Source organism: Rhinatrema bivittatum, chromosome 16 (assembly GCF_901001135.1).
Source record: "Rhinatrema bivittatum chromosome 16, aRhiBiv1.1, whole genome shotgun sequence".
Classification (NCBI taxonomy): Eukaryota; Metazoa; Chordata; class Amphibia; order Gymnophiona; family Rhinatrematidae; genus Rhinatrema; species Rhinatrema bivittatum.
The window spans coordinates 29911950-29937493 of NC_042630.1; the positions used below are offsets into that span (position 1 = coordinate 29911950).

A 25544-nucleotide genomic window follows, 5' to 3' on the forward strand; every position below is an offset into this window, starting at 1 on the left:
TATACTGGACAAGTCTTTTCAAGGAGTACTGTTATTGTGAACAACTACCCAGGATAATATTCATTAAAATGGCAAGCAGGGATATAATCAATGCACATTACCAGAAAAGTAAAGAAAGCCAATAAAATAGAAGAAAACCAAGAATTAGCAGAAGGACTCATACTGTGTATTGCATACATAATGTGGGATGAGTTATAAAGGTGTTGCAAAGCATAAGACATATTCTGGTCATAGGCTGCAGTGATGAAAGATCCAAATCATCGAAAGCAGAGGCATATGCATGGTAGGCTAAGGCATATCAAAAGTCCAAAACATCATGCTAGTTCTGTAGGGTGTTGATGGTGCTATGCAGTATTATGACAACAACCTGTAGCAGTGAAAGCAATCACTGTATGGACAGTCCTAATTCAATTGTGGCAGTCACCTGTCTAAGAGATGATACAGCTGTGGATGGCAAGGTTTCTAAACCAGTTTCGGTCAAGGGGTATAAGTTATTAAGGTAGATGAGGGCTAGTAATACTGCTTCGTCTTCAGGTACTTCTAGAGAAGTGGGGCTAATACCCTTCTTAGATGATGGTAAGTCTAAGTGTAATTGGGGATAATCATAAAAACAAGAAAAAGCTGACTCTGTGAGAAAGTCTTTAGCATATTATGTGATCTAAAACAAAATAATGTACTTTGCAAGATTGATAAACCATCAGTGTGAGTCTTTGCACAGGGAAAGGAAGGAATGTAATACAAATAAAAACAGAAATAAGGAAAATTATATCTTCCCCTTTGGAATCCTAAATGGAAACAAACTAGCTTATAAACAGAATATTTTAAGTCACAGATAGGGTTTATAGTGAAAGGGCCAAGATAAGAAGAAAAGAACAATGAGCAATTAATATGCCGAAAGACATAGTAATAGAATGTTGCAGACCCCTATGACAGTGCTCCTCATATGTAAGGTATGTATTTCTTTCAAGGAGAACAATCTCATAATAAACATCACGGGCTACACTAGTAAGAAATATTTGTGAAAGAGAGTGAAACAGTCATTAGGTAAAATCTAATAGATAGTGTCATAGGAAAAAGATATTCAAAAAAGGTTCAGCAAAGAAATTAGAATAAAAAATAGAATATTGAGATATTAAAGATCAGCAAAGTGATTACCATAAGTGCAAGCTGCAAAACAAAAGAATAAGAATAGCTTATAACTTATGCTGGTGTGGAAGAGAAATATATATATATAGATCTCCCTCTTGAACCCTAAATTATCATATTTGGATCACTCTGAAACACATCACCCTCTATGTGATCAAAGCAGCTTCCATAGATACAGATAAAGAAAAACCTAGTACATAGTCATTTAGCTGATTCAGCATAGGAATACATATAAGTATTATAAATTCTAAGACTGGAAAATTCTACCAAATTTGGAACATACAAACTAATAAAAACAGCATCACTTCAGATGATATCATTAACTTGAACACCTAAGTACTGGCAGAGAATGAAAGAACCTAGATTCTGCATAAAATCACTCCCATAGAACAAAGAGAAAATCAAAGATCAGGTATAAATTGTAAGCATTGCAGTCCATATAGTATGTAAGAACTTCTGTGGCCAAGGATAATTTCTGCAATCAGTGTGTATATAGTTCTTAGTAGAATTCAGTGCTGATGGCAGAGCAGAATCTTTTAGCTCATTAGATTAGATGCATGTGTATGGATTCAAACCTAAATAAAAGTAAAACAAATCCGATTAAGTAGTAAGAAAATACTATTATGCCATGTACTCCCTATATTTAATGTGCAAAATAATCCCCACATTATTTCAAAACATCATGCAGTGGTCCAGACCACAAACATAAATACTCAGACATTACAGTAAAACATATACTTCACAAAACTGACTACATAATGCATTTATTCATTCATTCCACCTTCAACACATAACAGACCACATGACATACATTTGAGCTCAAAAAATTAAAAAGTACTTTAAAAATATAAAAGAATTGGATCGATCCACAAAAGAAAACAAAAACTCAGGATTAAAAGTAAAATAGATCTATTAAAAATGAAAAAGGAATCAAACTGGAAAAAACTGTAATCTTCATCTTCCATGGAACAGAGACAGATGTGCTTTGTGCTTTGGTACCCTGGAAAGAAATCTAATATATGACAGTTAATATAATGATTAAATTTAAATTTAAAAATGACATTACAGGTTCCTTAAAAGTCAAACTGCTGTTATACCTTAATTCAGCAAAAAGCAGTCATAAAGCTACTTTCCTTTCTATGATGGTCCACCTCTAGGAGGCGCTGTCCCCTGTGATAAGAGCTACTTCCATTTACAAATCTAAAACCTTTTTTCTTCTTCTATGCTATAAACTTCTAACAAGCAAACCCATAGTAAGAGGTTTAAATGCAACTGACTCACATTTTTTCTCTACTTCAAACAAAACATTCTAAATTTCCCACCACACAGCCTTCTGCATATTCATTCTGACACTGTAACACATAGTTAACTTACTGACAAAGCACTTTACCTACCTGCATCAGCATAAAAATAAATCTCTTCCCTCTTTAACATTACTATGTCCCTGCGAATGGCCTCAAATTCACTTCCGCCTACTTTCAAACAACCCAAAATTCCCATTTTCAAACTAAACAGATCAATCCATTAGTCCCTCTTCTATCACATACTCACTCTATCCTCTAACATACCTAACCAAACATTTTACAATATCAAACAAAAACCTCAAAACTCTTACATCAGCAGAACTGTACAATTCATTTTAAAAGTGACTCACTCCCAGGTTTTTTTTTCTTTCTTCTCAAACACATTCCTAAGGGGGGGGGGTCACCTCCTCTCCCGCCAAACAACTGTTACTCTTCAAATGAATAGGTTAGTTAAGTGATACAGCACTTTACATACCCTTATCCAATATAAAAATAAAGCTCAATCCCCTCTTTAACATCACGTCATCCCTCATCCCTAATATGCACTTCTCCTCAAAGTCATTGATTATACCCATTGCCTGTTCTATACCTTTGAATCTCATTTGCAGGATCCCAGTGAGGGAATCCTCCTTGTCTCCCTCTATTACCAGTACTGTTATTATCAGGATTGACTCTACATTCATATGCATAATGCCCAAATTTACCACAGAACCAGCAGTCTATATCTACTCTTCTATCAGGTCCAATCCCAGCTCCTTGTGATGGACTCCCGTACATTCCTCGTCCACCTATCCCTCTTCTGCCTCGCAACATCCCTCTACCACGGATGTTATTTCCTCTAGCTGTAATTACTGCACCTATCATTTGATTCTGTGGGTGAATCTGGGGGTAACCTACATTACACCCATCCCGCCCATGTTGTACTTCTGACACCAATTCTTTATCTGCACATGCTTTAACTCCTTCTGTCCCAATCACCTTATTTGTCTCTTCCTCTTTTTGTTTTTTCAGCTGTTCAACCTGAAGAGAGCATAACTTAGTTTGAATTTTAGTCAAATCATCCGTCCCCTTATTTTTCTCCCTAATATACAAATCCCCATAATGGCATATATTGAGGAACATTTCTGGCCATAATTTGCTTTCTAAACCTACTACAAGATCTAATTTTTATTGTACATTTTTCGGTAACGTTTTCCTTAAAGCTTGAAAAAACAGAGGTAACATTCCGAGCTGATCAAATGGCTGTTCCATCTGCCTAAACCAGTCTTCCTGCATTGCTTGCACATGCAGTCTGATATCAGTTGTCCCATCCCATACACGTGACATAAGGGTTGATAAATCTCTTTGTGTAGGGAAGTTTTGCCTTAAAGCTTCCCAGACATTCTGACGAAAATGATTAAAAGGATTACCATCATATTCTGAATTAGCTAATGTAATTTCCCTCATTCTAGCCTGTCTAAACAATGCATCTACATCAATTCCAGGCAGTCTAGCTAATAATGCTTTTATATCTCCGATGGCTAACGTCAGTCCACTAGTTAATTTTTCAAAATCACGAATCCATGCCCCTGCACCCTTGGTTAACGACGGCAATTGCAGGATTAAATTAGTCAGATCAGTAAATTGCCATGGTGTGTACCGAGGGAGAACCTGCCCTCTCTCATTAGGTCTGCCTAACAACAGGGGATACTGTGCAGCTTCAGTCCCTGCTTGCTTTTCATATTTCTCCCATACCATTAAACCAGCATTCATATATTGATCATCCCACTCAGGATCCCCATAAGGACCTCTAATACACTGGCGGGCTACATTCATATCTCTGGAAGATAAAGAACCCTGTTTTGGATACGGGGACATATCTCCTCTCCTGTCCTCAGTCCATCTAGATAACCTATCCACCCATAAATCCACATAATAGCGACTAGCTTCTTTCTCAGCCACTATTTCTTTTGGTGTCTGTTTACACACACTCTGGACTACCATAATCAGATCCCCGTTTCCATCTCTACAGGCTGTCTCTTCATCCTTCCCTTCGTGTATAATTATACAGCCCTGCGTCTTACATTTTCTGGGTGGCTGTTGTCTAGTAAAATACTTTCCTAGCTTGTCTTGTTTGGCTTTAACCTTTTCCCTTACGCTTTTATCCTCTCTCTCCACAATAATATCACTGTCCCCTGTTTTCTCTACGCTTTCAGATATTGTAAGCACTTCTCCAAACCTTTTTCTTAACTCATCTACAGTTAAACCTGATTGCACAGTGTTAGATGGATGCATTAACCCCTTCAAAATGCAAGTCATCTCCTGCGATCCTTCCTGTAATTCTACCTGAGGAGGGACAAATACCTCTGCTGGCTGCACTACCACCGGTGCTTCCTCTAACACAGAAGCAAGGGAAACCACTTCTGGCTTAGCAGCAGCAAAAGCACTGGGGGACTGAGATTGCCCAGACATACCCTCTCCTGAATTATCAATAACTGATAATGGAGTCACTGGGAGAGGATCCAACTGCAATGGTTTATAACCTGGGGCTACATCTTTTGGATTGACAGGTCCTAATTCTTTAGGCATAGTATATAATGGAAAATGCCCTAAATTAACCTGTGGCAATGCTGGGTATAATCCTGAATAACTAGAGGCATGGAGCATGGGATTCTCCGGTGCATACGCTGGCGGCCTCTTATCCCCCTCAGTAGCTGTACTAACAGAATCTCTCTGCCTATACCATAAATCAAATATCTGCAAATGCTTATCTAACGATTTCCCTTTCTTTGAATCTCTAATATATTTAAGCAAATTTAACAGCACAGAAGATTGTAATGAGCCATGTTGTGGCCACACAAAATCGGAATATTCTTTAGATGGCTTCATCCATTTACGATGATATTCCTTAATGTCTTTAACATTAAGGGGATTAACATGTAAAACTAACTCTAACGGAGTTTGCATATCGTCCACTAGATGGCACCCCTATACCACAATCTACTTAACCCACACTATTGCAAAAAATATATAGCTTAGACCCCTCTCTCTCCTGTTTTTGTTTTTGGTTTTTTTTTTTATTATTTGTTATGTTCTGCTAGTTTTAATATAGATTTTGCAAAAGATATAAAAAGATTGACTTCCAATGATGTTAAACTCAAAAGAATTGAGTTAGCATCAGACCATTCATCGAAAATCAATGAGAATACAAAGATTTGTAAGGTAGCAGAGAAGACTGAAGGGAAAAAAACAGAAAGGAGAGAGAGAAAAAAAAACCTAACTGAAACAAAATACCTGAGGAAGGTTGAACATACAATCACTATACATGTGCACACAAACACGCAAATAATACAGATAATAAAAATTGTATACTTACAGACGTCTTTTGAAAATTAATTTTTTTTTTTTTTACCTATTTTCATAACTGGAACCAGCGGCCACACAAAAACTTCATTAAGCTTCTTCTCTGAACTCAAATATCCTCCGGGATAACCTCCAGCCTACCTGGGCAACACTATCTTCGGACGGAAAGCCAAATTAAATGTCCGAGAACCTAGTGTACTTTTGTCCACCAAAAGTAACACTACAGCAAAGAATATTAATAATAATAATAACAACAGTTATTGGGCCCCACGTTGCTGACGCCAAAAATGTACATAATTTCTGTACACAGGGCCAGGCACACAAGAACACTTAGTCTCAGTAAACGGTATAAAGAAAATTTTATTTGGCTTTAAAAGTGTTCCTGGGAGATGCTGTATATTGGGTGCCCTTTGTCTTTCAAAATAACCAGCATCTCATTGAATGCAGGAAGTGAACCTTCTTTTATAGTTAAACATACAGTATTGCCGAAACTTCTAGAATTACGTGACTGCCCAAAGACTCATTTACAGAGACACATCATGCTGTAGTCATGACAACCTATCCTCTGAACTGCCCTGACAGGTTTCCCCGGTGTAGCTCATTTGCCCCCCCACTCTCCAGATACTCCTTTTGTCCTGTAAATGATCTTGTCCAGTGAGATAGTGCCTGAAGCTCCCGTTGGTTTCTTCTGATCTCCTTTTGATCTTCTGTGTGACCCATTGAATAGGCTCACCTCCTTTGGTGCCAGCTTGTCTATCTGCTCAGAGACATTCTGCAAGTCATGCTCAGAAAGTCACTCAGAGTTCATTCAGCTCTGACAGGCCACAGGACAGCAGAGGCGTCTGGGTATTTTCCTTCTCAATATTGGTTGTCTGATCAGGCATATTCTTCACAAGCCAGGCAATTCCCTGTCGGCAGCGGGGACTAAGGCCTCGCAATGAGATACTGCCGGTCCATCCCTCGGTACCCATCCTCCACCATGTGCCAAACGTGGGAGCCAGGCTGTCGCTCTTCTTCAAGGAATGGACCAAATTAACGTCGGACCAGTGGGTCCTCACCGTGATAAGTCAAGGTTACGCTTTAGATTTTATACAGCGTCCTCGGGACAAGTTCCTGATCTCTCCCTGCGGGTACTAAGAAAAACAGGAGGCGGTACAAGGAACACTCCAGTGCCTGCTGGCCCTGGGGGCTATAACGCCGCGTCCGTCCGCAGATCTATGCAAGGGACGCTACTCCATTTACTTCATTGTCCCGAAGAAGGAAGGAACGTTCCGCCCCATCTTAGATCTCAAGAGTCAACCGTTGTCTTCGGATACCGTGTTTCTGGATGGAGACTCTTCGGTCCGTCGTCGCCTCGGTACAACAAGGCGAATTCCTGGCGTCTCTGGATCTCATGGAGGTGTATCTCCACATCGGCATTCGGTCATCTCATCATTGATCTCAGGTTCTGCATCCTGGGAAAACATTTTCAGTTTCGGGCTCTGCCCTTTGGGCTCACCACTGCTCCAAGGATGTTCACCAAGGTGATGGTAGTGGTGGCCGCGCAACTCCCGAGGGAAGGCCTGCTGGTGCACCCTTATCTAGACGATTGGCTGATTCGGGCGAAGTCCGAGACTCTGTGTCACACAGCCATCCGCAGAGTGCTTCAGCTCTTGCACTCCCTCGGTTGGGTCGTCAACCTTGCCAAGAGTCATCTAGTCCCTTCGCAGTCTCTGGAGTTACTGGGAGCTCTGTTCGACACGGCATGGGGAGAGTGCTCCTCACCTCAGAGCGGATGGTCAAGTTTCAGGGTCAGGTGAGGGACCTGAGGTCCATGCAGATGCACAAAGTGAAGGATTACTTGAGTCTTGGGATCCATGACATCTACCCTGGAATTGGTGCCCTGGGCCTTCGCTCATATGCTTCCATTACAATCAGCATTGCTGTCCCGCTGGAACCCAGTGTCGGAACAGTTCCATCTCTCGCTACCGCTTATGGACTCCGTGAGGCACAGACTCGACTGGTGGCTTGTCTCCGAACATCTCGAGCGGGGAGTTCCCCTGGTAATGCCCGACTGGATGGTCATCACCACGGATGCCAGTCTCTCCGGCTGGGGAGCGGTTTGTCTGGGGAAGTCGGTGCAGGGGCAGTGGTCCCGAGAACAATCTCAGTGGTCAATCAACTGTCTGGAAACCGGGGCCGTAGCTCTGGCCTTGGAGGCCTTCCTTCCGCTCCTTCGGGGGAAGTCTGTCCGGGTATTGTCAAACAATGCAACCACAGTGGCCTATATCAATTGCCAAGGAGGAACCAGGAATCGTCCAGTGGCGACGGACGCTCGTTTCTTAATGGACTGGGCGGAACTACATCTTGTCAGCATTGCAGCTTCCCACATTGCTGGGGTGGACAACATGCAGGCGGACTTTCTCAGTTGCCACCATCTCGATCCCGGAGAATGGGAGTTGGCCGACGAGGCCTTTCAGCTCATCTGCGACCGGTGGGGCACGCCATGCATGGATCTGATGGCCACGTTTCAGAATGCCAAGGCTCCGCGGTTCTACAGTCGGTGCAGAGAGACGGGGGCCGAGGGGCTCGATGCCCTGGTACTTCCCTGGCCAACAAACATCTTACTGTACGTGTTTCCTCCTTGGCTGCTGATCGGTAAGGTGCTCAGGAGAATAGAGCTCCATCCGGCAGAGGTGATTCTGGTAGCTCCGGAATGGCCAAGGTGTCCCTATTTTGCGGATCTGCTCAATCTGTCCACCACGGCTCCCCTGTGGTTTTGGGAGTCCGCAGCTCTTCTTCATCAAGGGCCCATTTGTTTGGAAAAGGCAGATCACTTTTGTCTCGCAGCTTGGCTTTTGAAAGGCAACGCTTGAAAAGTAAAAGTTACTCTGACGCGGTGGTCGCCACACTGCTGCGGTCGAGAAAACCATCTACTTCCCTGGCTTATGTTAGGGTCTGGAAAGTTTTCGAAGCTTGGTGTTCGGATCGCGAGGTGGATCATACGAAGGCGTCGGTCTCTGACATCCTGGCTTTCCTGCAAGCCGATCTTTCTAAAGGTCTTTCCTGTAGTTCCCTCCGTGTACAGGTTGCGGCGCTCGGTTGTCTCCGAGGCAAGGTCCAGGGGGTTGTGTTGGCCTTACACCCGGATGTGGCACGTTTCCTACGGGGGGGCAAAGCACTTTCGCACTCCGATTCGTCTTCTGTGTCCTTCCTGGAACCTCAATTTGGTACTTTCGTCCTTGTGTGCGCCACCTTTTGAGGCCTATTTACTGTGTGGTAAGACGGTACCGGTGGGACTTCACGCTCATTCTACGCGTTCACAGGCCGCTTCTTGGGCGGAATCTCACCAGGTTTCATTCCAGGAAATTTGCAGGGCGGCTACTTGGAAATCTTTGCATACGTTTGCAAGGCATTACAGATTGAATGTGAGAGCTTCGGAGGCTGGGGGATTTGGAGAAGGGGTGCTCCGTGCGGGCCTCTCCGGCTCCCACCCTCTGTGAGTTGGCTCTGGTACATCCCAGGTGTCTGGACTGATCCGGGTACGTACAGGGAAAGGAAAATTAGTTTCTTACCTGATAATTTTCGTTCCTGTAGTACCATGGATCAGTCCAGAGCCCTGCCCTATAGCTGTGTGCACTGAAGTAACGGAGAGTCCGCTCGTATAAAGTTTGTTTTTTGTGTATGGTTATTTACCATGCCTTCTCGCCTGTTCTATTGCTTCTGTCGGTTCTGTTCTCAGTTGGGGTTTTCAATGAACCTTAAGTTAGTTAGCTGTTGAATTGGGTTTTATTCCATTCTGCTTTGACATTATGTAAGACTGAGGGACTGTGGGTGGCATCTTGCGGCCAGGGTTTGTTTTGAAAAAACTTCTCTATCTCCATCTGCTGGAGGGGAGGCAAAACCCAGGTGTCTGGACTGATCCGTGGTACTACAGGAACGAAAATTATCAGGTAAGAAACTAATTTTCCTTTACATATTTTATACCTTTGTTACCATTGAAAAATTTAACGTTCCCTGTACGTACCTGGATCAGTCCAGACTCCTGGGTTTGGCCCCCCCCTCTACCAGATGGAGACAGAAGTTTACAAACAAAAACTCCGCCTATATCTAGGCTGGTGCCACCTACAGTCCGGCAGTATTCTTCTGTCTCCTAGCAGGTGGAGAGGGTGCCAAACCTACAGTCTGTGCTGAGGCCTAGATTTAGGTGGTAGTTAGTGTGTAAAAAAAAAAAAGGAAGAGAAAGCAGTTTGAGAGTAGGAAGTCGACGGATTGGGGTTCGGACCGCAGAGGCTTGCCTGCTGGTCACCGAGCCTGCCTCCCAGAGGGTAGTGAGGTCTTGAGGGGACCATCCCCTCTGGTTGAGGCCGCTGTTATGTGGGGGAGCTCCACTGTCAGCGTCTATCAGGGCTAGGAGTGACATCGGGGTGCCCGGTTCCCTCCCCCCAGCTGGACCCGGACCTGATCTACCGGTAACTGTGTCTGTGTGTTTAAAAAAAAAAAAAAAGTACTGCCTGTTTTTCTTCTTTTGTCTGTGCCTCGTCTCTCCTGTCCTGATCCTGTGAGGGGGGAGGTAGAGGACCGCCGTCGCTGGGGAGATCTTTTCTTTTTTGTACTGTGCCTACCCTTTTTTCCTCGTCGGGGCCACGATGCCGTGGAGAGCTGCATGTCAGGCCTGCGGGTCCGCGGCCACGCAGCTGTCAAGGGACAGCCTGTGTTCGTCATGCGTTTCCGGCGGGGAGGGGGGGGGTCCGCGACGCCGGCAGGGTCCCGGGGCAGCAGGCAGGTACGCACCGGTCCCGAGGTCGGCAGGCCGACAATTAGTGTGGGGCCGGCTTCGGGGACGCCGGGTCCAGGTGCCATTTTGTTTTCTTCGCCGGCGTTTTTGGCGGGAACAGCGGCCATTTTAGGTCCGAGGGAAGCCGCGGCAGGTGCGTTGCTGGCGTGTGAGGGGGAGGACGACCCTCCGCCAAGGTTATCCCCACAGCGGGGGGGGGGGGGGGGTCCCAAGGGGGACAGTCGCGCTTCTGCCATGGGGGCTTTCTCTCCACATCCCTCTGAGGGGGAGGAAGAAGAGGCCTCGGACTTGGACTTGTCCTTTGGGTCCGCGTTTGTTCTGCTTATGCATAAGGCCTTCAAGGCCCGTAGACGGGCCAAGAAGAGGGCATGGGAGCCCTCCACTCCGGATTCGGGGCCTCGGACGGAGAAAAGGTCCAAGCCAGGTCCGGGGTCGGAGGGCCAGAGTAGGGCTCAACCACTCCGGTCCTCGGTTCCCAGGGGGGAGCTGGAATCGACCACGGACATGGATGAGCCGGAGGACCCGTCTGGGGATACAGAGCTTCCGTCCCAGCCCCTGAGGGGGTTGATGGGGACGGAGACCAAGGGGCCTCGGGTTCTCGAGGGGCCCATGCTACCAAGGGGGATGACCCAAAGGTGATCTGTTTGTTTCGGAAGGAGGAGCTGGGACCTCTTATCCCGGAAATTCTGGGGGAATTAGGGATCCAGGTGCCACAGGAGGCGTCCCGGCTCGGAGTAACGGATCCAGTCGTTTTGGGTCTCCGGGGGCCTCCTTCAGCCTTTCCTTTGCATTTTTCTGCCTCGGATTTGCTGTTTAAGGAATGGGACACTCCAGATTTGGGGCTGAAGGTGGCGAAGGCGATGGATAAACTCTATCCCTTACCGGAGGACGCCCTGGACATGCTGTGCATGCCGAAGATAGACTCTGCAGTAGCAGCGGTCACAAAGAAAACCACCATTCCGGTCACTGGAGGTACTGCTCTTAAGGATTTGCAAGACAGGAAGCTGGAGGTGCAGCTGAAAAAGATCTTTGAAGTCTCCGCACTGGGAATTCGTGCGGCGATTTGTAGTAATTTTTCCCTTCGGGCAGGTCTCTGCTGGGCACAGCAGCTCTTGGCCAATGAGTCTCTGTCGCTGGAAGAAGCACGCCAAGCGAGTCGCTTGGAGGCGGTGATCGCTTATAGTGCAGATGCCTTCTATGATCTTCTTCGCACTTTGGCCAGGACGATGGTTTTGGCGGTGGCTGCGCGGAGGCTGTTGTGGTTACGACATTGGTTGGCGACGTGACTTCTAAAGCACGGCTAGGTTCCTTGCCCTTCAAGGGGAGACTGTTGTTTGGTAAAGAATTGGAAGATTTGATTGAATCCCTGGGGAAGAATAAGGTTCACCGTTTACCGGAGGACAGGCCGCGGTCTCGGGGGGCTGGCCCTTCCAGGTCACGTTTTCGCAGTAGTCGCCGGCCTCGAGGCTCCCGGGGATCCGTTTCTTCTTTTCGCCACAGTACACAGCATCAACAATCTTATTCGCAGTCCTTTCGCGGGCGCCGTTTCGGTCGTTCGGGCGCCGGTCAGCCTGTGCAGGGGGGCAAACCTGCACAATGATGGGCGGCCGGTCCATTCCTCCGTTCCCAGAATTGGGGGGTGTCTCGGCCGTTTTTACGAGGAATGGACCAGGATCACGTCGGACCAGTGGGTCCTAGATGTGATAAGACACGGTTATGAGTTAGATTTTTTTACACCGGCCGTTTCCGTTTTTCTGGTATCCCCTTGCGGGTTCTCAGCGAAGCGACAGGCGATACGGACCACACTAGATCATCTCAGGGAGCTCGGCGCGATCGTTCCCGTTCCGGTCAACGAACTTCGCAGGGGCCAGTATTCCATTTATTTCGTAGTACCAAAGAAGGAAGGAACGTTTCGGTCATCCTGGACCTGAAGGGGGTCAACAAATGTCTGCGGGTTCCTCGGTTTCGAATGGAAACTTTACGGTCAGTGATCGCGTCCGTGCGTCCGGGGGAGTTTCTGGCCTCCCTGGACCTCACGGAGGCGTATCTCCACATCGGCATTCGGGCAGAGCATCAACAGTTCCTTCGGTTTGCAGTGCTGGGGCAGCATTTTCAATTCCAGGCGCTCCTATTCGGTCTGGCCACAGCACCTCGAACGTTCACCAAGATATTATGGTGGTAGTGGCAGCGCACCTCCGGAGGTGCACCCGTATTTGGACGATTGGCTAATCCATGCCAAGTCGGAGAAGCTCTGCCGAGCAGCGATCCAGCGGGTTCTCAATTGTTGGACAAGCTCGGTTGGATAGCCAATGTCTCCAAGAGTCAGTTGACGCCGTCGCAGTCCCTGGAGTTTTTGGGAGCGTTGTTCGACATGCGTCAGGGAACGGTTTCTCTTACACAAGACCGAATGTTCACATTGCAAGCGCGTGTTCGCAGATTGTTATCCAAGCAGGTGCCCATTGTCTGGGACTATTTGCAGGTGTTGGGGTCCATGACGTCAACACTGGAATTGGTACCTTGGGCGTTCGCTCATATGCGGCCCTTACAGTCAGTGTTGCTCTCCCGATGGAACCCGGTCTCAGAAGAATTTCATCTGCCCCTGACTTTGGCAGCCAGGGACAGCTTGGATTGGTGGTTGTGTCCGGCCAACTTGAGTCGCGGGGTTCCTTTAGAGATCCCGTCTTGGACGGTAATTACCACGGATGCCAGTCTGCTCGGCTGGGAGCGGTGTGCTTACGGCGTTCAATACAGGGGCAGTGGTCACCTCAGGAAGTGTCGTGGTCCATAAATCGTCTGGAAACCAGAGCGGTTCGACTGGCTCTTCTGGAGTTCCTACCACTCATTCGCGGCAGGGCAGTCAGAGTGTTGTCCGACAACGCGACCAAGGTGGCGTACATCAACCGACAAGGGGGAACCAAGAGTCAGGCTGTAGCGTCCGAAGCTCGTCTCATGTTCGCCTGGGCGGAGCGTCATCTCAGTTGTCTCGCAGCCTCCCACATAGCCGGGGTAGACAATGTTCAGGCCAATTTCTTGAGCCGAAATTGGCTGGATCCAGGAGAGTGGGAGCTAGCGGAGGATGCCTTCCGGCTCATTTGTGCTTGGTGGGGCACACCTGCGATCGATTTGATGGCAACCTTCCGCAATGCGAAAGCGCCTCGGTTTTTTGCTCAAAGGCGGGAGATGGCAGCAGAGGGAGTAGATGCTCTGGCTCTTCCATGGCCGACGGACGTACTACTCTATGTGTTTCCTCCATGGCCACTCATAGGAAAGGTGTTGCGGCGGATCGAGGCACACTTGGCGGACGTTGTTCTGGTGGCGCCCGAGTGGCCACGGTGCCCGTGGTTCGCAGACCACCTGAACTTGGCGGTAAAGGAGCCTCTCCGTTTCCCGTATGTTCCGGACCTTCTGCACCAAGGACCCGTGTGTTTCGACCAGGTTGATTGCTTTTGTCTAGCGGCCTGGCTTTTGAGAGGCAAAGGCTGAGATCTAAGGGCTACGCGGAACCGGTGGTCGCTACTCTATTACGCTTCCGGAAGACGTCTACTTCCTTATCTTATGTTAGGGTCTGGAAGTTGTTTGAATCGTGGTGTCTGGACCCGGGACGTGGTTCCTACGCGACCGACCGTGCCGGATATCCTTCTGTTTCTGCAGGACGGTTTGACTACGTTTCATGTAGTTCCTTGCGGGTTCAGGTGGCGGCGCTGGGTTCCTTACGTGGTTTGATTCAGGGGAAACCAATGGCGGCTCATCCTGATGTAGTGCGTTTCCTGCGAGGGGCGAAACATCTACGGCCTCCAATTCGTCAGCCTTGTTCGTCCTGGAATTTGAATCTTGTTCTTCGGGCCTTGTGTGGTGCTCCGTTCGAGCCTATTCGCAAAACCACCTTGAAGGATTTGACACTGAAGGTAGTGTTCTTAGTGGCCATTGTTTCGGCGCGTCGGATTTCCGAGCTTCAAGCTTTGTCGTGCAGGGAGCCCTTTTTAAGGATATCGGAGTCAGGGCTATCCTTGTGTACGGTTCCATCCTTCTTACCCAAGGTGGTTTCTTCTTTCCATGTCAACTAGTCGGTTGAGTTACCGTCGTTCTTGCAACTCGATGATTCGGATCCTTTGGCTAAGGACCTCCGTAAATTGGATGTGCGGTGCGTCCTGTTACGTTATCTGGAGGTAACTAATGCGTTTCGGGTTTCCGATCATCTGTTCGTGCTCTGGAGTGGTCCTCGAAGGGGCAATGCGGCGTCCAAGACTACCATTGCGCGATGGTTGAAAGAGGCCATCAATTCGGCGTATATGTTGCAGGGTCGGTCCCTGCCCTTGGGGCTGCGTGCCCATTCTACTCGCTCTCAGGCCACTTCTTGGGCGGAATGTCAACATATCTCAGCGGAAGAGATTTACAGGGCGGCCACGTGGAAATCTTTGCATACTTTTTCCCGGCACTACCGTTTGGATGTCAAGGCTCCCGGTGCGGGAGGTTTTGGAGAAGGTGTGCTTAGAGCGGGCCTCTCCGGATCCCATCCCAGGTGAAGTGCGCTTGGGTACATCCCAGGAGTCTGGACTGATCCGGGTACAGGGAAAAGAAAATTAGGTTCTTACCTTTGATAATTTTCGTTCCTGTAGTACCACGGATCAGTCCAGAGTCCCACCCGGATAAGTGCTACTATCGGGAGAGGCCATAGTGTACGTGCTGCTGTCTGTTTGATATTTTGCTCCTTTTCTGTCTGTTATCGGTATCTCGGGTTCGTTTTCCCAGTTGGGCGTTGAGAACCGGTAATGAGGATTCTGTTGGACTGGTGTTATTGGTCCTGGTTAGAAGGTTCGTTAGCCAGTTTGATTGTGATTTTCCTGCTCTGACATTAAGTAATACTGCCGGATTGTAGGTGGCACCAGCTTAGATATAAGCGGAGTTTTTGTTTGTAAACTTTTGTCTCCATCTGCTAGAGAGGGGGCCAAACCCAGGAGTCTGGACTGATCCGTGGTACTACAGGAACGAAAATTATCAAAGGTAAGAACCTAATTTTCTTTTATAATGTATTTCCTACTAATTTTCTTGCTTAATCCTCTCCTCTTACTCTATTTAACACCATCCCAGATATATCACATGAACCAACCCATCCCACTACTTGAACACCCTGCCTATGAAAAATAGCTAACCATGTTAATCAAATGATAAAAATTGTAAACTGTTGTGATGGCAATATTGAACGACGGTATATAAGACTCTATAAATAAATAAAATAAATAAACACTCTCTTTTCTGTTTATTCTATATCATGTTTCATACAGTTAAGAATGGTTGTCCTAGCAGTAAGTATTTTTAAGGCATTTTACTTGTCAACTTTCCAAATAATCTCATCTGGGCATAGTATTTAAATACATTTTTTTAAAATGCAGATTTATACCAATCCAGAAGATCCTCAGGTAAGTATACGTACATATTATATATATATATATATATACACATATATATATATATCACACACACATAGTATATCTATTTTGTTTTTATTTGTTGTCCTTTATTTTTGGTAACAGCAGACAAAGTAGCCAACTGAATGAAGTGAGATTTGAGAATTACCTGAGTACATCCAATATTTGAATGGGAGGATTAAATTATTTGTCAAATAGGTTCTTGGATTCCATTTTGGTCCCATTTGTATTTTTGTGTTTGGTTCTAGTAGCACGTACTAACAGGGATTTTACGTTTTCTGTAATATTTTTGTGCACATAAATTACCTGTTAGTGTGCCAGGAAACAAATACTGTACAGTAGCTGCAAGAGAACATCTGGACTTTACATTCTCTGGAAAAGAAGCTGGATACACCACTTCCACATATTATATGTGTAGGCTGAATGGAAGTACACATTTTTTACTTGTCACTTTACCTCCCCAAAATCTATTGTTTTTATTTAAAATAATGTTAGCTGTGGTATCAGTTCCAATTCATTATTGTGTCAACTTCAGTAAGAGAATTGATAACTTATTTTGGAAAAAACAGTGTGTTCCAGTGGTCTCCTTCTGGAGAAGGAGAGATTCTACTTTTCTGCTGAACGGTAATAAAGTGAAGCAGTATTTATTGTTTATAAAACTCCATCAGTCTACAGAATCCTGTACAACTGTAGAGAACTGTAAAAGAAGATAGTGTTATATATAAAAAAATAAAATAAAAGTGGTACAAAAGAGGTTGTATGTCCCGACTGATAGGCTTACAATCTAGGAGGCAGCAGCAACTGACAAGATACATACTGATTCATGCTGGTTGGAACTCTGGAGCGAAGAGCTAGAACCACACCATGGTAGATAAGCCTAATGTTTCACAAATAAGATGAGTTTAATTAAAGAAGATACTGGAAATCCTTTACAGCATTATAATTGCATACTTAGAAAAATCACTTTGGGCATTAGCATCTGGTTGTCCTAGGAGGATTATAGATATGGCAACTTCACATTTCCAAAAGGCTGATATAAAATGTTATAGAAAATAATATCCAATGATATTTTTAGTAACTTAACTCAGGCTTTGCTTTGTGTTATTTAGACCATAACAGAATGTTACCACTTTAAATTCAAGTATACTAGTGATGGACCAGTCATGGACTTTACAAGGTAACATTTGTGGTTTATTTGTATCCCCAAACTGCTTTTTACCACTAGTGTTCAGTGCTAGAGCCAGAAAGTTGGCAGTTTCCAAAGCATTCTAAATTCTAATGTGGGGACCTGAATCTTATAGCTTTGTTTAGTAGTACTTAGTATACCAATTATAGCAAGGGAGTATTGTCTATCCCATTTTTTCGGGTTGTTTTATGCATTAGGTAGCCATTCAGGTTTATACGTGTAGGCCTAATACACTAAACGTTTTTTCCCGTTTTGGGTCTGTGTTTTTATTATTGTAACTCGTCTCTTAGGTGGTAAGGCTTTGTGATAAACAAGAGGACAATTTTCAGAAGAGCCCACATAGTTACTAAGACCATTGGCATTTTTACCTGTGGACTTTGTACCAGTTTTCAAAGGAAAAGTACAAGTATACTTTTTATTTTGAAAATTTCCTAGGGGAAAAGTACTAGAGAGATTTACTCCTGCTTTTTCTACAGATACATTATCCCTTGAAAATACATCTTGTAGTTTTGAAAATGCAGAACTACGTGCTTTATTGCCTCCCCCAGTTTAACCATGCCTCTGGGCATGCCCATTTTTAACGCAGGTGAAAAGATGGGCCATTATCAGATAGCCAGTTTACCTAAGTAAATGGCTTTTGCAAATGTCCTCCCTAGTTTTTTCTTTTTGTTTTCTAGTCTGTGTCTATGGGAAAAAAAGCTTAGTAAATCTCATTAGGATTTACATTGTTAATTGTAATAGTGGTTTTAGCACTTATTCAATTCAAGATTAAAATAGCCAAAAATTATTTCCCTGCACATACCCAGATCAGTCCAGACTCCTGGGTTTTGCCTCCCCTCCAGCAGATGGACTCAGAGAAAGTTTTACTGACACTTAAGACTGTTGCGCGCCCTGGCCGCGTGGGCGCCGCTACCAGGCCTGCTGACCTCGCTCTGCCCTTGACTAGCTCTGGTCTCGCCGCTGCTGCCAGCTCCCGCCGTCCCCGTTGCTCACCACGGCCCTCTCCGGCTTCCTCCATGCCACAGGCCTCACAGCGGAGCTCCCATTCGAGCTCCACGTCTTTGGATGCCTCTGCCCCACCCCTAGGCACGCACGCGGTCGATGTCACTTCCTTTAAAGGGACTAGTGCGGGAAACCCGGCTCGGCCGCCACCTGGTGATGTCACTTGAACTTCCTATAAATAGCGAGGCCCTGTCCCCAGGACCTCGACTTGGCAATCGGGTCAACACCGTGGTGTAGTAGTTTGACTTATCGTGTGTTCCCTGTACGTACCTGGATCAGTCCAGACCCTGGTTTATGTCACCAATCCAGCAGAGGGAGGCAGAGAAAACATTCTAATGACTCTGACGTATACCCTGGAGCGCCACCTGCAGCCAATCAGTATTTCTCTGTCTCCCAGCAGAGGTGGATGGTTCCTAACCCCTGCAGTCTGTGGTAGTTTGTTATTTTTTAGTCAGGTAGTTTAGGAGTTAATTTTTTGCAGACTTTCTTTTTCTTTTGAAGAGAGCCTGTTCTTTTCATTTAAGTTATTTAAAAAAAAAAAAAAAAAATTATTTTTCTTCACAGCCATTTCACTGTCTCCCGGGAGGTTGCCAAGTCCTGGGAGGACTATCCCTCCTGGTTTTTGAGGCTGCCGGAGTTGGGGAGGTTTTGAACCCAGCAACCACTCCTGGCAGGGATGATACCGGGGGGCCCGGCTCACTCACCCTACTTGGAGCAGCTCCTGGAGGCCGTGGCGTTTCGGTCAGGTAAAAAATAAAAATAATTCTTCACAGCTGAATCGTTGTTTACTTACCTTTTGGTGTTCGGTGGGCCCGTGCCTTTGTTTTTCGCCGCGGTTTCTTTTAGTTTTTTAGTTTATTTCATACTTTTTATTTTGCGCCGTTTTTTCTTTATAATGCCGCGAGGCGCGGCCTGCCGCGCTTGTGGAGATGCGCGCGCGTCTCTCCAGGGAGAGTCTCTGTTCATCGTGTCTCCCCTGGGGGGAAGGCTCATCAAGTTTGCTGATAACAAAAGGGACTCGGCCACTTCGCGCGGCCCCAAAACCTCGGCCCAGCTGCTCTCCTGCCCCGGACTCTTTTCGCTGCAGTGCGGGAACTGAGGCACTCCTGTCTACTCTGAGGGTGGCGACACAACAAGCTATTCAGGGTGCTTCTGACCCGCCTCCACTGTCGCCGCAGCCGGCGGTCCCTGGGGGGGACAAGCCACGTGAAACAGGGCCATATTTATCGGCTGAAAGCCTGGAGGAGATTTCAGATTCTTCTTCCTCTTCTCCTGCCTTTTCAGGGGATTTTCTTCGTTTTCTTCGCAAAGCTTACAAATCTAAGAAATTTCATAAGAGACATAAGAGTCTCTCATCTGAACAGAGGTTAAAGCCACGTTCCTCTAAAAGGGCTAGTTCCACGGATTTGGGAGTGGGGTCAGCTCCGAAACGTCCCCTTCGTCCGGGTCCGGATCAGACAATTTTTTCTTCTTCAGATGATTCTGAGCATGGCTCTTTACCTATCCCGGACAAGTCCTTGCTGGAGGGGGATTTAAATGAAGATCCTGCTTTGAGTATTAGTTCAGACCCTCATGTTGCGGATGGGGATGACCCCAAAGTAGTCCGCCTGTTTAGAAGAGAGGAACTTAGTTCCTTAATTCCAGCAATTTTACTGGAATTGGGTCTCGAGGTTCCAGTGAAGGATTCTCGGATGGGTGGCGTTGACCCAGTGTTGCTTGGCCTTAAAGGTCCCACGACATCATTTCCTTTTCATCTTTCTCTCACTGACCTTATATACCGGGAGTGGGATACTCCTGAGTTTGGGCTTAAGGTAGCACGAGCCATGAAAAAATTGTATCCATTACCTGAGGAAGCTTTGGAAATTTGAAAATTTCCTAAGGTGGATGCCGCTGTTTCAGCCGTCACTAAGAAAACAACTATTCCAGTAACTGGGGCTATGGCTCTTAAAGATCTCCAAGATTGTAAGCTGGAGGTTCAGCTTAAGCAAATTTTTGAGGTTTCTGCTCTTGGTGTGCCATGTGTAGTAGCTTGGCTTTGCGAGCTGGACTAAGATGGGTCCAGGCTTTACAAAACAATTCTTCCCTCTCTGAAGAGGAAGTTGCTCAGGTTGGTAGACTGGAAGCTACAGTTGCTTATAGTGCAGATGCTTTATATGATCTCATTAGGATCTCGGCTCGCTCTATTGTTGCTTCTGTATCGGCTCTCAGATTTCTCTGGTTGAGGAATTGGTCCGCAGACGCATCCTCCAAAGCTCAATTAGGGGCTTTACCCTTTAAGGGAAAATTATTATTTGGTAAGGAATTGGAAGATTTAATTTTGTCCCTAGGGGAAAATAAGATTCACAAATTGCCAGAGGACCGCCTTGACCTAGAGGCTCTTTTTCATCTCGCTCTCGTTTTCGGTCTAACAGAAGATTTCGTTCTTTTCATCCGTTGGCTCCTCCAGCTAAACAGTCTTCAGGTAGACAACAGAATTGGTCTCAGTCCTTTCGTGGCTGCCGCTTTGGTAGACCTGGAACTTCCCAAGTCTCAGGAGGCACAAAGTCTGTCCAATGAGATAAGGCCGGTCTTTTCTCCGGTTCCCGTCATAGGGGGCAGGCTGTCTCTGTTTTACGGAGAATGGGCCAGATGTACGTCGGATCAATGGGTTCTATCCAAGACTCGCTACAGCGTTTAAGCGACCTAGGAGCTATAGTTCCAGTTTCAACATCGGAAAGGTCGTTATTCAATTTTCTTCGTCGTTCCCAAAAAGGAAGGAACCTTTCGTCCCATTCTCGATCTCAAAAGGGTCAACCATTGTCTAAGGATTCCATAGTTCCGGATGGAGACTCTTCAGTCTGTCATAGCTTCGGTTCACAGAGGAGAATTTCTAGCATCTCTCGACCTCACCGAAGCGTATCTTCATATCGGCATTCGATCCGATCATCAGAAGTTTCTCAGGTTTTGCATTCTAGGGCATCATTATCAATTCAGGGCTTTCCCATTCAGATTAGCCACAGCTCCCAGAACATTTACCAAGATAATGGTTGTGGTGGCCGCTCAACTCAGGAAGGAGGGCCTGTTGGTACATCCGTACCTGGACGACTGGTTGATTCGAGCAAAGTTGGAATCTCTTTGTTATTATACAATCAACAGGGTAATCAGCTTTTTGCAGTCTCTAGGCTGGGTGATCAACGAAGACAAGAGTCACCTATTACCTTCCCAATCTCTGGAGTTTTTGGGTGCACGGTTCGACACTCTCTTCAAGGGATAGTGTTTCTTCCGGAGCATCGCCTTCTCAAGTTCAATCACAAATTTGAGACTTACAGTCTATTCCTATTCCTTGTGTGCGGGATTACTTGATAGTTTTAGGTTCAATGACCTCTACTCTGGAGTTGGTTCCCTGGGCCTTTGCGCACATGAGACCACGTCAGTCTGCATTGCTTTCACGCTGGAATCCGGTTTCGGAACTATACCACCTTCCCCTTCCTCTTACAGAGACGGCTCGTTCCAGCCTAGATTGGTGGTTACAGACAGCGAATCTGCAACAACGTGTACCGCTAGAGATTCCAGAATGGACTGTGGTCACTACCGACGCCAGTCTTTCAGGCTGGGGAGCGGTATGTCAGAATACATCTGTTCAGGGTCAGTGGTCCAAAGAGGAAGCGCAGTAGTCGATAAATCTTTTAGAGACCAGAACGGTTCGTTTAGCCTTAATCGTTCTTCAACCTCTCCTTCGCGGGAAGTCGGTACGGGTTCTTTCCGACAATGCGACCACGGTAGCGTACATCAACCGTCAGTGAGGAACCTGAAGCTTCCTGGTAGCTCAGGAAGCACAACAGCTGCTCAGCATCTGCAACATCTGCTTAGCATCACAGCCTCACACATTGCCGGGGTGGACAATATTCAAGCCAACTTTCTCAGTCGGCATCATCTCGACCCAGGCGAGTGGGAACTGTGCGAGGATGTTGCGACCCCGGGCCGCCCCCGGGATCGCCACCCACTCCGACGCGGCCCCTTACCTGCCCCGACCCGGTTCCGGGCTGCCCCGAGCCGCGTTCGGGCCGTGCAGGCCCCGAGAACGGCGCTCCCACGCCGTGCTAGCTGCCGGCGTTCTCCTGTGGCTGGCCCTGCCCCCTAGCCGCGCGCGTGCGCGGCAGGGCCCTGCTCTTAAAGGGGCCAGCGCGGGAAAGTACAGCACTGCCCTCGGATGACGTCAGACGCCTCAGGGTACTTAAACCCTGCAACTAGAGCTTCTCTTTGCCTTGCAACGAGGTTCCCAGGTTCTTCCTGCTTCCAGTTGCTGAGTTCCTGCTTCGTCTCTTCTTCTTCTGGTTCCCGACTCGGTTTGGCTTTCGACGATCCTCTGGTTCCTGACTCGGCTTGGCTTTCGACGATCCTCTGGTTCCTGACTCGGTCCGGTTGGCGGTGACTCTCGGGTATCGACTTGGCCTGGTGAGCGACGTTCCTCTGGCTCTCGACCTTGGACTTCTTCAGGACGCCGTCTCCGAGGTATCTCCTAAGTCCCAGCGGCCGGGTTCCTACGGGCTCCTCCTGGGGGGACGCCGGCTTCCAGGGTGAATCTCCTAAGTCCCAGCGGCCGCACTCTTACGAGCTCCTCTCGGGGGAGTACCGGCTTCCAGGGCGAAGACCTTCTACCACCAGGCCAGTCGCACCTTCTCTTCAACTCCCTGACAGGCCCTTGGTCGCATAGGGCCTTCTGTGGTTTCTCCGCCAGCCATCCTCGAGTCCGCCTCTGCCGCCTTCCGATCGGCGCCAGCGCTGAGAACCCTCTCAGCCTCCATCCATTCATTGGTCCCGATCGGTCCAAGGGTCCATGAAGCTAACAGAGGAAGCCTATTAAATGATATGCAACATATGGTCCACTCCGGCAATGGATCTCATGGCCACATTTCAGAATGCCAAAGCCCCTCTGTTCTTCAGCCGCAGGAGGGAAAGAGGAGCGGAAGGAGTAGATGCTCTGGTACTTCCTTGGCCAAGGGATGTTCTTCTCTACATGTTCCCTCCCTGGCGTCTGATCGGCAAGGTTCTGCGTTGGATAGAAGTTCAACAAGTCGACGTTGTCTTAGTGGCTCCGGAGTGGCCACGCCGTCCGTGGTTCGCGGACCTGGTCAGACTAGCACTGGACAGTCCCCTTTGATTTCGAGATCTTCCGTGCCTTCTGTCTCAGGGTCCGGTTTGTTTGGAAGAGGTCAAATGCTTCTCTCTAGCGGCATGGCTTTTGAGAGGCGTCGGTTAAAGAATAAAGGTTATTCAGATGCTGTAGTGACTACTTTATTGCGTTCTAGAAAACCTTCTACATCTTTGGCTTATGCAAGGGTGTGGAAGGTTTTTGAATCTTGGTGTAATGAGCATCAAGCAGATCCAGTTCACTCTTCTGTATCCAATATTTTATCTTTTTTACAAGATGGATTAGCCAAGGGTTTGTCCTGTAGTTCCTTACGGGTACAAGTGGCAGCGCTTGGATGTTTTCGTGGTAAGGTTCAGGGATTATCCTTGGCTGCGCATCCGGATGTAGCGCGTTTTCTCAAAAGTGCGCAACATCTACGACCTCCATTTCGGAATCCTTGTCCTGCTTGGAGTTTGAATTTGGTTCTTAGGGCTCTGTGTTCGGCTCCCTTTGAACCCCTTAATTATGCGACTTTGAAGGATCTCACATTGAAGGTGGTGTTTCTTGTGGCCATTTCTTCAGCTCGTAGAATTTCAGAGTTGCAGGCCTGGTCTTGCAGATAGCCTTTTCTTAGAATTTCTGATACAGGAATTTCATTACCGACTGTACCATCTTTTTTCCCTAAGGTAGTATCTTCTTTCCATTTAAATCAGTCCATAGAGCTTCCAGCTTTTCCGTGTTTAGATCGTTTGGATCCTTCCTCTAGGGATCTTAAAAAAATTGGATGTACGACGAGCTCTGTTGCGTTATCTTGAAGTTACAATTTTTGATTGTCTGATCATTTGTTTGTTTTGTGGAGTGGCCCTCGCAAAGGTCATAAGGTTTCGAAGGCTACGCTTGCTCGTTGGTTATAAGAGACAATTCATTCAGCTTATCTTCTAGCTCATCGTGACCTTCCTGAAGGGTTGAGAGCTCATTCTACTAGGTCACAGGCTACCTCTTGGGCAGAATGACAGTTAGTTTCTCCTCAGGAGATTTGTAAAGCAGCGACTTGGAAGTCGTTGCATACTTTTGCTCGTCATTACCGCTTGGATGTTCACGCTCCAAGTTCGGCAGCCTTCGGAGAGAGTGTTCTCCGAGCGGGACTCTCTGGGTCCCACCCTAATTGAATCAGCTCTGGTACATCCCAGGGTCTGGACTGATCCAGGTATGTACAGGGAAAGGAAAATTGGTTCTTACCTGCTAATTTTCATTCCTGTAATACCATGGATCAGTCCAGACGTCCACCCTTTATGTCTGTGTATTATATTTATCTTTTCAGAGAGTCCACTCGTTCACTGTTTGGGTGATTAAACCGCCTTTTCATGCTGTCTATTTTTCTTAATATTTTCTTGTTTATTCCCAAGATTTTTTTTTGGGATTCTGTTTCCATTTAGGATTTGTGAGTTGGAAATTTGTTCTCCTGTTTCGTTATCCTATTTAGATAGCTAGTTAATGTTAGTAGTTAAATTTCTGCTTTGATACTGGTCAATACTGATTGGCTGCAGGTGGTGCTCCAGGGTATACGTCAGAGTCATTAGAATGTTTTCTCTGCCTCCCTCTGCTGGATTGGTGACATAACCCATGGTCTGGACTGATCCATGGTACTACAGGAACAAAAATTAGCAGGTAAGAACCAATTTTCCTTTCCAGTGTCTCCTTGTTCCAGCATCTTCTTGTTCCTGAGTCTCTGTGTGTTCCTGTATCCTTACTCAGGTAGACCCTTCTCGGACTGATCTCTGGTACTGACCTCGGCCTGCCTGACTATTCTCTTGTCCGCTGCCTGGAACTGACCACTGCCTGCCTGACCATTTTCTTCGTCTGCTGCCTGGAACTGACCACTGCCTGCCTGACCATTTTCTTCATCTGCTGCCTGGAACTGAACCTTGCTTGCCCTGACCACGCTCGGACTGACCTTGGTATTGACCCCTGCTTTGGCTGACCACTTCTGGACTGATACTCTGGCTCTGACCCATGTGCTTCACTCGGACACTCTTTTCTGGCCTACTGTGACTACCAGACCAACCTGTTTCACCAGACTAGACCCGCAGGCGCTGCCTGCCTCGCTCGGAAAACCTTCCTGAACTGTTACGTCCCTGAGGTCTCCGGAGCTTCCAATTCGGGTCTGGTCCATTCTCTCTACATCAGCCGCTCACCCTTGCTCGTGGTGGGCACACCCCTCCGCTACCTCTCCGGGAGACCATCCGAGGCT

The 25544-nt window shown here is 46.9% G+C and overlaps 1 protein-coding gene across 5 annotated transcripts in view; it reads left to right on the forward strand.

Moving 5' to 3' along the window:
• HORMAD1 (HORMA domain containing 1) overlaps positions 1-25544 on the forward strand; it is a 227635-nt gene that overhangs the window by 58452 nt on the left and 143639 nt on the right. For 4 of the 5 annotated variants that reach the window (XM_029581603.1, XM_029581600.1, XM_029581601.1 and 1 more), the window contains exons 6-8: positions 15852-15872; positions 15960-15986; positions 17105-17172. In XM_029581603.1, the coding sequence (XP_029437463.1) occupies positions 15852-15872; positions 15960-15986; positions 17105-17172 (116 nt within the window). The remainder of the gene's footprint in view (positions 1-15851; positions 15873-15959; positions 15987-17104; positions 17173-25544) is intronic. The other variant, XM_029581602.1, reaches the window with a different exon arrangement.